Raw genomic sequence first — 14,617 nt, 5'->3', positions numbered from 1 at the left:
ATAAATATTAATGCAAAATCTTCGTTTCAAATTTCATTTACTTCCCATCACTCTGAGTTTTAATAAAATTTTGGTGTTTATTTCATATTTAACTTATTTTTAGGCATAATGTTGATTTTAGTACTGAAATTTTGGAGTCAAATTATTATAGGTGTTTTTGAAAACATGAATGAAAAATGAACTGAACTTAAAGTCAAGTCACATGAGAATTTGATTTCTACACATGCATCCGGCAAATGTCTGCTAAACCTGTAAGCTCGTTATACAACAAATAAATTGGTTGAGATCTTTAACTTTAATATCTTATTTAAGCATTTCCAAAATTTTAAATGGCTGAGCTTTAAATCTCCTTTTATTTTAGACTAATATCTGTTTAGTATATGTCTTCCTTTCTTAAATCTAAACACATACCATGTTTGAAAATTAAGAAAGCAGGTTATCTTTTGAAACACTACTTGTATTGATCATGTAGCATTTTCAAGGTAATTTATCTAGTTGAGGTGAAGTATTTCCTCCATAATACTGTAGTTCATAATATGTTTGAAAAGGTTGATTTTTGACACTAGATGGCCTATATCACTGAAAAAGAAACCAAGTGGTAATATTTGGGGGGCTAATCTTGTACTTTGAAATACAGATTTAAATATTAAACTTTAAAACTAAAACTTGATTTTTTCTCAAGGTAGATAACAGGAAAGAAAGCTGAAAAAGAGTAATGAAAAAAATCAATGGAACCAAATCTCAGACAATCTTCAAATAACTTAGGACCTAGAGTAACTCAATCAGCTTAATATTAACCATATTTCCTTCAAACACTGTATTGTTTTCTTCTTTCTCAAAGGCCCTCTGGGCCCTGATATTTTCCCTTTCACTTCAGTTTTATAGAGCCTTTCTCCTCTTCACACTCTCTTTCCTTTTTAGAACAAAAAGAACTCCATAGACCGAAATGAGTTTGATTTTTAGCCATAAGCAAATTTTCCCTGAAAATCCAAAGTCATATAACTGTTAAACTTGTGTTTTATTGCTTATTCTGGTTTTGTTGTTTAGTTCTTTTTTCAGTCTATAAATCACATTGACTGGGAAACAGCAGTTACTATAACATTTATTCAATGAATGTGTGGATAAATACAGAAGAATAAGCCAAGGGCCCTAACTGACCAAGAATAATATCCACTGGGTCAGAAACTCTTACTCAGTGAGTTCTCCACCACTTGTCATCACCCCTTTCCTTCTTACTGTTTTATGGGGATTTTCAGGGAGGGTAATGAGTATAGCCAATAGCAGCTCTCTTACATTTTTTTCCTTTTAATAATATGTGAGATATTGACTATATGGACATGTTCTTCTGTCAAGGATTTGGAGACAATAAAAAAGGAGTTCTTCCTTAAAAACACTGATGACTTCCTCAAGAAAAAAAACAAATGGTTCTTCACATAGGCCAAAGCCTATTGCTTCTGTTGTTATACTGGTTTAGATTGGTAGAAATCACAGTAAAACAATTGCTGCCACATTTACCAATGCTTAAAATGTGGCTAAGTGTACTATTTTAACTAAAGTCCCAAAGAATACATGAGTGAAACTCTATTAATTCCATTCTGCAGAAATGATACAAGTAATATGGGGTCATAGAGAAGATTTTATTAATAATTTTGAAATATAAGAGAAAAAATAATAAAAATCAAGCAATATTGCAGGGCTCACGCATGACTACCATGTACCTTACATTGTGAAACACGTTTCATACAAATCAATAAGAGGTGCTGTAAAATAGAATGCATTCATTTTTAAATAACCTAGAATGGTAACCCTAACTTTCAAAGATAATAATTTGAGACTTTATTTCATGTTTTATCCTCTTAATATATTGAATGCTGCTGCATTCATTATTATAGAAAATCTTCCTAAATTAAAGATGGAAGTCGCTCCTCCACCTTGTCCTCATCTGCACTGCTACCTCTTCATTTAAGTCACCAACATCTTTCTCCAGGACAATTATGATAACCCCTTAACTGGATCACTGTGTCTCTTCTGGTCCTACTTCATTCAGCAGCAAGCACGATTTCTTAAATAATTAAATTGTGTCATGTCACCTCTGACTAAACCTTCAATTGCTGCCTGTTGTAATCAGAACAAAACTCAAACACCTCACCTTGATTTGCATAGTCTTACCTGAAATACCTGGCTTAATCATAAATATGACTTTCCTCATTCCTTCTCTCTCCTTAACACAGTTCAGAGACACACAGACCTTCTCATCTTTCTTTCTCTAAATGCTGAATTCATGACTTGCTCTAAAGGGTGTTCGCAGAAAGCTCCTCCCTCAGAAGTACTTAATGCTTGTTCCTTCTCATCATTTTTGTCTCAGCAAATGTCACCCTTTCCTAAAAGAATTTCTGTAATTATAACCAATAGTTCTCAGAGCAGTTTCTAAATTACATTACATATTTTTTTATTTCTTCTTAGCACAAAATACTTTTATTAGTTTATTTTTTGGCATATTGTCTGTCTCCTCCCACATTAAAATGTAAGTACCATCAGACCAGTTACATTGTCTGACTTGCCCACCTGCCTCATTCCCAACACCTAGGACAGCACCCAACACACATTTATTCAACTTTGTTGAATGGGTGAATAAATAAATGACTATGAACCGTGTGTGTTGCTTCAGAGATCATAAGATGTCAGTAGAAATAAACTGTGAAAAATAATTAAAGCATCCTGAAAATGTAAGAGATTCCTATTGCTATTAGTAATTTATATTAAGTTAATACTATAATTAATAAAATAATAGGTATTTATACACTGCAATATACGATGCAATGTGTTTTCACATACATTATTTTCCTTACATTCATGGGAGGTGTTAGGAACACTGCTACATTCCTTTTCAGAGTTGATTGAAGCAGTTTTCTGTAAAGCTCTGGTGGGGTTTTTACAGGCACCCAGATTAAAATATACACAAGACAAAAAAAAAAAAAAAACCTTTATACCTTTCATAACCTTTTGTTCTCCCAAGAAAGAGAGCAATAAGGAAAGTGGAAAAAGTGCTAAGATTTTGATACTTCACTCTATCAAGATTAATTTTTTTAAAATTGACAACATTATTATCAAGTGAAAATAGGAAGAAAATACCCGAGCAGGGGAAAGATATATAGAACTGAATGGACAGAAGCAGAATAAATGCTTAAGGTCTAAATTTTACCTGTTTTTAACGTTGGCCAATGTTGGATAAAGTCACCATATTTTCCCCCAAATAAGAATTGTATGCCACTAGGATTATGAGTCACTAAGGTGGTGCTGATGCTGAACTGCTAGCCAGCCTTTGCATTAAAATGACAGGATAAGGACTCACCAAAAGGGCCTGAATTCCAAGTTATTTATTCTATCTATAAATCTTACTTTAATAAAAATCTCAGAAATATGAATGCCCAGTAGACACAATCTGTAATACTTTTACCCAATGAGGCAAAGATCTCACTCATGAGCTAGGACCGTTATCACTATACTTGTGGAGCTTATGAGAAAATGCCCTAAAATTAATAAAGTCAAATACAGTAGAATATTTTAACAAGCATACTTGCTTTTTTAAAAATTTCTATACCAAAAAATATACCATTAAAAACTTTAGAAAGCACACACAAGGTTTTACAATCTAAAAACCAAATTTTTTAAAGCACTAGAATTTATATTTTAGCAAGAGTTTGAGGTTCCTAATTGCCTCAGTTACTTGATCTGTATGGATTGAAGTTTCAATAAATTCTTACTGTGAATGTTCTCTCTCTTAGCATCTTTGTCCTTCCTTTTTATAGATCCTGATTTCTAAAGAAAAACAGATCATTCTAAATCCATCTCTGTTATTAGCCTTATACCTACAGTTTTCTTTTTTACAAATACCTAAAAAATACCTTGGGAACACTCAAAGCAAGCAACCACAACCAAGTTTTACTTCTATTCTTCCCCTCCCCATTTTTAGTTCTCTTTTCTCATTTTAAGAAAAAAAGGCTAAGATGGAAAAATGTCATAAAAAAAAAAACTCAGCGGTAGAAAAATTCTTAAGAAATTATGTATTCATATTTCTAAAGTTAAACTGTCTTGGAAGTCTTGAAGATGTCAATGCAATGTGGAAAAGTTAGGAAGAAACTTCCTATTGATTGTAAGAACAAAACAAGAGGTGATCTGTGGTACCTTGATCTTACCTAAAGAAGAAACATATTCTTTCGACTAAAATGAGGTCGTGTTTCAACAATACCTGTCTTTGGTCTGAAGGCTAAGCCAGCCAGGACAATGAAGTTCATGCAACTCTGGAAGAGATGTCTGACTGTTACTAAGAATGCAGAGTGAGATAAAATGTAATGTCGGTATCTTAGCAAGGCAACATGCTCTATCTTCAAGAAGCTTTTTATTTTTCTTCTTCTTTTTTCTCTTAACAAAGTTAGAAGGAATGTCATAAGAAAAGGTACTTTCTCAACCCATTTTCTATAAAAGACAGAGTTATATTGTAATTCACATGTAAATGGAAGCTTCCATATATACATACAAAACTATATTCAAACATATCTGAGAAAAATAAGACTAAACAGATGATTCGACAGTAAAAATATATTAATTAAAATTATTTTCCATTGTTTCTACAGGTAAAGACACCTTTGACAAGTGTTATATGCTTACAACTATTTTAGAATATTTGAGAAACCCCAAATGTAGATAATACATCATTTTTCAACAAATATAAATGGCAGTTATTGAACAATATAATACACAATCATTATCAACTTAAGTATCAGTCTTTTGTATGGACAATGTAAGATTCTGACCTACTGGGGAACCAGCAACAAATGAGTGGGCCCATTTATTTAATCATGCCATTGCATTTTTTTAAAACCACAATTAGACATCTAATTGCCGACTAAAACTAGGTTATTGTGATCACATGAGAAAGTTATTATAGTCATGTTTTAAAAATCTCGATAAACCCTGTTGTCTATTTTTATCACTGGAATGATTTCTACTATCCACCCTGTAATGAGAGAAAGTCTTGACTTTGAAATAATGTTGTGAAATGTGTTTTAACTTTTTAAAAATATTTGTGAAATTAGAAAAATAAACATAGTTATTAAAGCCAATAAAGAAAACTAATAAATTTCTACTAACTTTCAAAAAAGTAACCAATAATCTTTGAGCACAAATGAATTCAGAACATGTATTTATTTATATTCTAATAGTGTTTTAAACTCTTATGCTATCCCATAATATGAATATATACTTATTACCAAATATATTCAATTTGTGTGTTATGATAATTTGTCTGTTATGAATGGCAAAGGCACATATGATGTACTCTATAAAGTATAGATAGGAAGTACTATTCATACATCTTTCAGAGAAATATTTTATTATTATTATTATTTATTATTATTATTATTTCTCCAAAATATTCAACTGTAGGTTTTTTATGCAAGATCAGTTTAACTGTTTACCAGGTCTGACTGGCTACTATCTAATAGTTTGATTCTTATTTAGTTACCACTCAGTTTCATCAATTAGTTTAGTTAGGAAGCTCAGTCAAAATAATTGGGTTTATAGAGAGATAGCCTATAGAGAGAAACTATATTTTGGTATCATTGAATTGAGAACAGAGTAATAAATAATACATAATTTATAACTTTGCCTTGCAGTTATGGTGGGGGGGGGGTGGTATAGGAGGCCACCAAATCATTTATGAGGAGAAAATACAGATCTAAAATTGTGAAGGCAGCTTATAGCAGAAAAACTTCTAATTGGGAAAAAAAAAAAATTTGGAAGGTCTAAGCTTCACTTGTTCTGATGTGGTACAAATTTTGAAGCCTTCATTCCCCTTTCAATAACATAGAGGGTTCAGAGGTACTTGGAGAGTAACATTTTATTCAAATAAGAGAGCAAAAAATAGTTAGAACAGTGATTAAATATTATCGCAAGCACAATATTTTTCAAAAGCAAGTGCCATAAATATAGTCATTGGCACACATGTGAATTAGTCCAAATAGTAACATTTTTAAAACTCAAATTAGTTTTTAGAGATATATTCATGCTTTTATATTTAATGTTTAATAAGAACTTTTTTCTCCAAGGAACTAAAAACCTCTTAATATCTCTTTCCAAAAAAGAAGAACTGGAAAATGTCCCCAAGGCCTGTAGACTTAGATTTGTGATTGTTATATTGCAATTTCATTCCAATGCTTCCAGTTAATGGGTTGTTATATAGGTTAAATTTGGAGAGTATAATGTGTAATATAAAGCAACTCTACAGAAGATGATAAAAAGTATCATGACTCTTTTCTGTTTGGTTGGCTAGATTAATTTTGTTCTCCTTTTCCACCAAAATAAATCAATAAAAAATAAAAAACCTTGTTATTTGCACCCTCTATATATTAAGATAGTTTTTCGTCATTATTCTTAGATTAAATAAGGGGAGCTAGATTTCTTCAGGGAAATTTTTTTAACTACCTGGAGTAAATATGACTATTTCCTGATAGAAGTTTGGTCCAATATGTATTTTGATTAGTTGATTATAAGAGTACTCAACCTTATTTGCTTTACTTTTCTTCAGCATTCCAGCTACTAAAAACATTGTTTCAAATTACAGGCATTGTAATTGCATCACAATTACAGGTATTTCAATGACAAATACATTTTGACATCTATTTCTTCCACTATCGGACTCTGTTACAACAAAATATTTATTATATGGAAATTAATCCAGTAGAATAATGCATGTTGAAAGTTGAAAAATAACTCTTAAAAGTTTTTTTTTTCATTTCATGTTTTTGTTTTTCAAGATGGCAATAGCCACAAAAATAGACATATATGATCTAAAATTTTGAACAATAAGTTTCATTGAAAAAGATCTATTTCTAATTTTCAGGCTAAAGTGATGTTTCCATAGATGTTTGTGCCAAAGCAGCCATTTTAAAGAATATAGATAGATGATTGATAGATAAATAGGTAGATAGATAGATGATAGATAGATGATACGTAGATAGATAGATGATAGTAGGTATATAGATATCATATAAACACACACTCACACATACTAGGTGAGTTCCACTTACTATGAAATTAGTTTAATGGCATTATTTTTGTACAATCATGTTTAACTTTTAGGATTAATTCTACTTTCTTGAATGTATCTACCTAGAATGAAGACAATAGTTTTCTTCGTACAATAATTGTTTTGACAGACCGCCAGAGAAGATAGAAAAATCTATCAATATGTCTGGTTGGTACATTTTATTAAACAGAATCCCTATAACTAGGAAGGAATTGAAGCAATAGGAGTGCACGTTTTGTAAAATATGTAAAAATTAACAATTGAAATATGAAATATGGATCATAATAATATATAAAATGGGAGATATAGAGATCCCTCACCATCATAATCCTTGTAGAAGACCAGGTCATGTTCAGTACAGGTGATTTTAAATGGAGCCTATCTTTATGTTATACCCTAGGCTCTGAAAAGAAATTGAAAAGGCAAGTAGCAAGAAACTAATGTCCTGGATCCAAGACACTTGAAAACTAAAAATCTCTTCATGTCTCCACCATGAATGACAAGTAGCATTTAAAAAGTGTCATCTCATTCTTAAGGGTATATTAACTATATCACTCATCTCCCACCCTATCTATAAAGATTTCTTTTACATCCACTTAAAAAGAAAAAAAAAACAACTTCCATCTTAATAATTACAGCATAGTTAACATTTAAGGTATCTCTCCATTCTTAGAGCCTTAATTATATCCAGCATTGTACTGATGGAAGTTTCTTTAAATTATTTTTATACTGAAAACACTGTCATAAGTCATTATGAAATCAGAAAAAAAGTATTTAAGAAATAATCATTTTTTCTAAAGAAATTTAAATCTTTTCTTTAAGAAATAGTAATTTAGATTCAACCTTTTCCTAAAATCCTTTAGTTTTCTCTCCACTCTTCCTTCCTTCCCTCATTGTTTTCTTCAATTCACATTATTTTCTTGTTTTAACACATAGAAATTTGTCTTTATTTTCCCATTGTCTCATTTCCTTCTTTTACCAGTTTTAATTTGAGCTTCAGAGAAAGGGGGACAGTGAGGAAGGGAGAGTAGGAGAGATGGTGAGAGGGAGAAAGGGAAAGAGGTGAGAGGGGGAGAGAGAGAGGGCGTGAGGGAGGGAGAGAGAGGAGAGAGACGAAATCTCAAAGATTTCAGAGACCTCTTCAAAACAAAACTTTTATGACATTTGTGGATATAAAGAGACACAAATTGCAGTTCATTCTTCTTTGAGGGGAGGAAGATTAAAATTTTGACATACACATGATTGCCACTTTTAGATGATTTTACAGACAGACATACACATTTAAATGATTATAACAGCAAGAACTTTAATTATTTGAAAATATGTTTCCACTTCTTGCCATACTCAAGAATTTAAAAGAGACTAGCTTTAGGTCTCTAAACATCCTCCCCCCTCGGCCCTTTTTTTCCAGAAAACTTGATAATTTAAAATATACTTCTTTATATGTCTTAGTCCTTATCAAACACTACTCTGATAAGATGACATTTTTATGTGACACATTAGTTGATCCTAAGTGACTATGATTTATCTACTACAATTTGCTGTTAAGAGTTACAAAGATGTTTCCTTTTTCAGATGTGATAAAATCGAATAAGAACTGACATGCACATTAGCTTAACTCTGTATAAAAAAAAATCAATATAAATTAAGAAAATAAGCATATGTAATGAAAAGACAAGTAGATATGTGTAGACTGAACACAAGGACACAAGTTAAAGTATTATTCCATTTATGACAGTTAGAGTTCATACTCATAAACTTATACAGGGAAGAGTAACCCAGGTAGAGAGTAATACAATAATTTCTAGCTAGTCCATACAGTTTAAGAAGGTACCCATTGCCCAATATGCATTTGGAGAACCTAAAAGTAATCTCTCATTTTCTGTCATGAAGCTAGCTAGCTAGCTCTTGCACTATAAAACACACCTGTGTAATTCACATGCCTGTTTTATTCTTCAAGGACAATTGACATAGTCTGTGCAAAAACTACATCTCATTAAACTCTTGAGTTTATATTCCCATATCTTCTGTTTCAGCATTTCAGTGAGGAAGTTTGTCATAATGCAGCATCACTTTCTTTTTAACTTTCAACAAGATTTGTCTTCTTTTTTTCCTTCCTTTTGTCCAAAAGGGACCCACCCTTTTCACTTTGATAGCTTGCCATGACAATTTTAGCTCTTTTCTAACAGTTTTGAAACTTGTGTTAAATATATAGAAGAATGCTAACGTGTTGGTCTACAACTATTTTTACTTGTGCTATCTGATACAGTACCTCTTATGCTGACGTGGTGATACGACATGACACTATTTCAGTTCTGGGAAAAAGTAACAGTCCTTTTCCATGTGCCCTGCTTATACATTAGAAGTCCTTCTCCCTCATGGAACTAAATTGACACCAAATGCAATCCTTTAAGTCACTTAGTTTCTTAAGAAGGAAGTTGGGTGACTATGTTCAACTTTCTATTATATTTAAAATTATCTTTAGGTATTCATTCCAATCATTGTAGCAGTGGCTCTATTCCTCCTAAACACACAGAAGAGCACTGAGGACTTAACTCTAGTTGAGGTCAAATTTCTGAGGATTGGAGACATAATCAGAAATAGCTCAATAGCATAGTCTACCAGTGCCATTATATTTTCCTAGCACACAGAGCTGAAAAGCTTTATTCTGTTCACCTGCTCTGGTCCAAATTCAAACATTCTTCCTAAGAAAGGTTGAGAGCTGATCGTTCCAGACCAAAGATATCATTTCAAGTTAAAGCTATGTGCTTCCATTTTATCAATATAGTTTTCCACTACACCACAGCAACTTCAAGGCAAGTTCAGAAGCTATATGGTTAGGTGGCAGTGACACGTTTAAAAGATTATCTCTCAGTAAATGTCAGACTTTCTGAAGGACCTCATATTAGTTTCACTACTAGTAAAGGAAATTACCTGTGTGGGTATATTATAAAGACTATAATCTGGTTCCCAACAGCAGGTTGGATAGAAACACTACAATTCATTCCCCTGTTTTTTTTTTTGTTTGTTTTTTTTTTTCCCTATAACGAAGCAATGATTTTTAGTCAATTAATAATCTGCTTCATTTAAGCACAGTCATCAAATCTTCCAATGCAACATTTTGCCTATTTGCTTGGCTTTGGGATCCAGGTTTCATTCCTCTATTTTTCACTTTTTTTTTTTTTCTGAGTAAATCCCCAAAACCCAACTGAAATGTATCAGGCAATATGAACTCGATTAAAAAAAAAATCTAGATCTATGATACTTCTAGTTAACCATTCCAATGCCAGTGGCCCAAATATTCATCTACTTTTTTTCCACCCATGAAACTGTTCTCAAAGATTATTAAACTTGCACAAGGATTCCTGGGTTTCCAGATCAAAAGTTTGTGGAATCCAGGTGTATTATGATTCCCACCTCCTCTCCTCTCTGCTCTGCTCCCCATACCCACTGCCGTTTAAATTTCTACCATTCGTCAGCTATTTAGAGAAAAAGCAAGGATAAAATGTCAGTGGAGGGTTAGGTTTAGCATTTCCAGATACCATGAGCTGTGTCACAGAGCTTGGGGGGGCGGGAGAGTCAAGTTCAAGCAAGTGCCTGCGTCCTAAAGCTCCTTGAAAACGTTAGCCTTTCTGCTGATGACACGAATCTCGCCCGAGTCTGCCCCAGCAAGGGGCTACAAAAACGAAAGGGGCTTGAGTCGGTGCTGTCGCCTTTCTACAGATCTCGAGTACAGCAGGTAAGGAAGTTTAACCCAGGAGCTAAGTTGAAGGAGCACGTACTTAAGGCAGAGGATTCGGAGCCCGCAAAAGCTCGAAGCCCTGAGAGCGCGTAAGGAAGTGTTGGAAAAGCGAATTCTGATTTAACATCTGCAGCGCTTGGGATGAGCGGGCAGACGCGCGCAGTCAAGTCCAAACGCTCCCAGCGGGAGGCAAATCAGGACCGGTAAATGGCCAAAAGAAAAAGCTGTGGGGGAAGCTGAGGACTCTGGCACCTGGTCAGAAACCCCCCGACCGCACCTCCCACCTTCCACGAGGCCAGCGCACAGCGGCCAGCCCGACCCGGGGAGCGGGGCCGCAAGGACTTAAGTTTCACACTTATATCTGCAAACATCGCCTAGCAGGAAAACCGAGGGGGAAAGGGGAAGAAAGCGGGGAGGTGGTCTCCTTACCTCCGTCAGCTCCCACCGTCAACACCTTGGCGATAGGCAATAATCCCGAGAGAGTGAGTAAGGCGAGGACAAACTCGGACATTGTGGTCGCTCGGTAGGGAAGCCTGCGCTGGAGACTGCTCGGCGGCACCCTCGGCCCCGCGGCGGCGGCGGCGGCGGCTCGGAGCCCGGAATGGAGCAGCGTCATTTACAAATGTCACTGGAAATTCTTCAGCTCAATGAGCCCAGCCAGTCCGCCTTCTCCTGCCTGGAGCAGGATGTGAAAGGTGTACGGATGCACGCGTGTGGGAGAGAGATCGAGTGAGAGTGCGTGTGAGCGCGAGCGAGCCGCTCGTGTGTCTTGACTTTTCAATGCAGGGTACGTCTGATCTTACATCACGCAAGAGGGGCAGTGAGAGATGCCAGCGGATGGGAATTCACTGATTAATCACCGAATCCACCACACACCCCTTCGTGGTCCACATAAATCACATCTATTACTTACTAAGAGGCATTTAACACAACAGGAAAATACCACCGCGTACTGAGAGCCCCACAAATCACGGTTATGTCGGTCTCCTTGAAGGGAAAGTAACTCCAAGCTGGTTCTGTAGGGATTTGGGTCTTTAAAGAAGGAGGAGACTTCTGCATTGGGCTGAGCCAGCCAGGCGCCCAGGAAGCTCTGCATTTAACAACCAGCTGGAAATTATCAGCTACAGCTCTGGGATGTTTCTGTCGGCCAAGCAGATTTGATTCCTTCGCTCCCTGGAAGCTTCCTTCCCAGGAAGGAAGGACAAGCTAAGTATCCGAGCTTCTCTTAGGGAAATGGTTTCCTCCTCTCGACACACAAACGTAATGTTTTCTGAACTGCACTTTTAACTTTTACGCTGAGTAGCACCTAGGGACAAAGATGTAAAATTTAGTGAGTCAGCAAAAACCCACCAACCAACCACCACCACCACCAACAACAAACCCAAAACAACCCCCAAAGTCATTATCTATTGCATAGGAAAGAAAAATGAATGGGAAGAAGACCCTGAGCAGGGAACCACAGAGCAAGAATTCGAGTTTGTTTTACAGTGGATTTCTCTGAAAGGGTATCTCGAACCATTTTCAACATGTTTTGAGGATTTTACTTATTTATTTTCTTTTTCCACATGGTACAACGGTGGCTTAAAAACTTTCCCAAACTTTCTGGCACCCAAATGAATCAGTGGAATAAAAAATAAATTTAAAAAAAGATTATTATTTGTATGACCACTTAAGTTTTTAAATGTGATTACCCAAATACCTAAAATTTTACTTAGCCATTCAAAAATGGCTAAAGAGTTAAAACTTGGAAATCTTAAGAATTAAAGACTTATTTTTTTCCCTGTAACATCAATAATTCTTGCCTAAGAACACAGGTTGAAAAACCTTTTGTATTTAATATTTTAAAATCTGTGATAGATGTAAAGGAAAATTATAAGAAAAAGACAAAACTAAGCAATAGGAAGATTGAAAGTGAAGAGAAGATACTGTAAACACTTTATTCAGTTTACTGGCTGAGACTTATCATAGATGAATGCCAGCACTGTGCGCTAGCTATTTATGATTAAAATTACATCTTTAGATGCTCCTTAGAAGCCATTAACATTAGACTGGATCAAAGAACAAAGAGGTGACTCTGAAGGACATTGCCAAGAATCTGTAAAAGTTACCTTTCATACTTACTCTATGATTATAAAATATGTCCTTTATGTCAGTTTTTCATTTCATATTTAAAAGTGTATGTTTTTTCCTTCTAAAGTTGCTACACATATCATTTCATCTAGTCATGTTTATTGTTTCACTAAAATGTACCACATAGAAAACATAAAAAGAGATTTTTCCTATTTTACTTCTTACTGAAAATTCACAAACTTTGCAATGAGTGGCAGAGTTCAAATATATGAGGTAAGCGATAGGAAGGGTAAATTTTGAACGATGCTCAAAGTAATAAATATTTCTCAATCGTCCATGGATCTCTGCATTTTTTGAAATACTATCTTTTCATGGGGACAAAGTAAGTAAGTGTCTTTCTGACATGATCCCATTCATTCAACTAGGAGGTCGGCTATTAGGAAATCCATATCCACTTAAGTCTTGGCAATAAAATGAAGAGTGCTCCCAAACCATGCTAATGACATCCACGTTCTTTCTCGTATATATTATTACCACGAATTAACCTCCCCCCCATTTAAAAAATTGCAAGATATAGGAAAGCAGCCCCAAACAGTACAACCAACCAGACTCTTAACTGTATACCAAAGTGTTATGGTTAAAAATCAGTGACTCATTCACTTCTGCAGTATATGTAGCAGCCCTAGAATCTACTGTCAGCTCTTAAAAGGGAAAAGTTATGAAGAATAATCAGAGAAATAAATACCCAGTAGATTTTGTATTCTAAATATGTAGCCCCTCCTAATAAGAAAACTTACATGAATTAGGCAGAGTAGAAATCATATAATCTAGTTTAGATCATCTGGCTGACTTTTCTCACTGCCCTGAATAGAAGAAAATCAAAAATGCATTGTCTACACATTGTGATCAGAATTATAAAGCAAAATAGAATTCTTTTTAGTAATTACTAATCAAATCACCTATGTGACACATTAAAAAGGTGGTATGAAAGTGTTAGCAAGCATGTAAGCTCAATTGCTAAGGTATAGGTTAACACACCAATTAACAGTGAGGACTTATAATTAATATCAACTGAAAATGATTCTCAATTTTATCTCCAAGTTATAATTTGGGACTTATTTTAAGAATGTGAATAGATGTTATTAACAAAGACCTAAAGGGTATAAAAAGTGACCACAGCAATTTAGTGGAAGAATGGATGCTTAGGTATATATCAGTGGTCAAGTGGACACGACATATGCATTTTAATGCACATGAAGCAGGTTTTTAAGACAAAAATTATAATAAAGACATTGGTTCACACTACAAAGCCATAATAATACACAATAAATGTTAAACTTAATTTATATTTGCTCCAAAAGTGAAATAAAGCCGGTCTCAATGAAATTGTATATAATTATCTCATATCAAATCACTTGTATGTGGTGGTTCTTCTTCCAAAAACCCATTAAAAATGACTAGTTCATCACAACAGACATTTTTTTTTTTTTTAATGATCATCAGTGAAGTTGATAAAGGTATAGGCCAAATTTGAGTTTTAAAATTAAATAATTTATTTCTAGGATTTGAATAACCATCAGTTATAATGGATCATACATAAAAGAAAAAAGTACAATTATTATTTTCTAGGAAATACTTTTACTTTCCAGTGTATATTCTTTAATAAAAAAGAAAACCAATAAAGTGATTTAATAATGAAGAAAGAATAGCTGGAGTTA

The 14,617-nt window shown here is 34.3% G+C and overlaps 1 protein-coding gene across 1 annotated transcript in view; it reads right to left on the bottom strand.

Annotated features, from left to right (window-relative positions):
- Positions 1-11,340, bottom strand: part of LRP1B (LDL receptor related protein 1B) — a 1,708,438-nt gene extending 1,697,098 nt beyond the window's left edge. The window contains exon 1 of the mRNA XM_011354519.1: positions 11,259-11,340. Within this exon, the coding sequence (XP_011352821.1) occupies positions 11,259-11,340 (82 nt within the window). The remainder of the gene's footprint in view (positions 1-11,258) is intronic.
- Between the last annotated feature and the right edge of the window lie 3,277 nt (positions 11,341-14,617).

The sequence above is a fragment of the Pteropus vampyrus genome, unplaced genomic scaffold, assembly GCF_000151845.1.
Source record: "Pteropus vampyrus isolate Shadow unplaced genomic scaffold, Pvam_2.0 Scaffold17, whole genome shotgun sequence".
Taxonomy (NCBI): domain Eukaryota; kingdom Metazoa; phylum Chordata; class Mammalia; order Chiroptera; family Pteropodidae; genus Pteropus; species Pteropus vampyrus.
The sequence above is the reverse complement of the archived record's forward strand: the minus strand, read 5'-3'. Positions and strand labels throughout refer to the sequence as shown.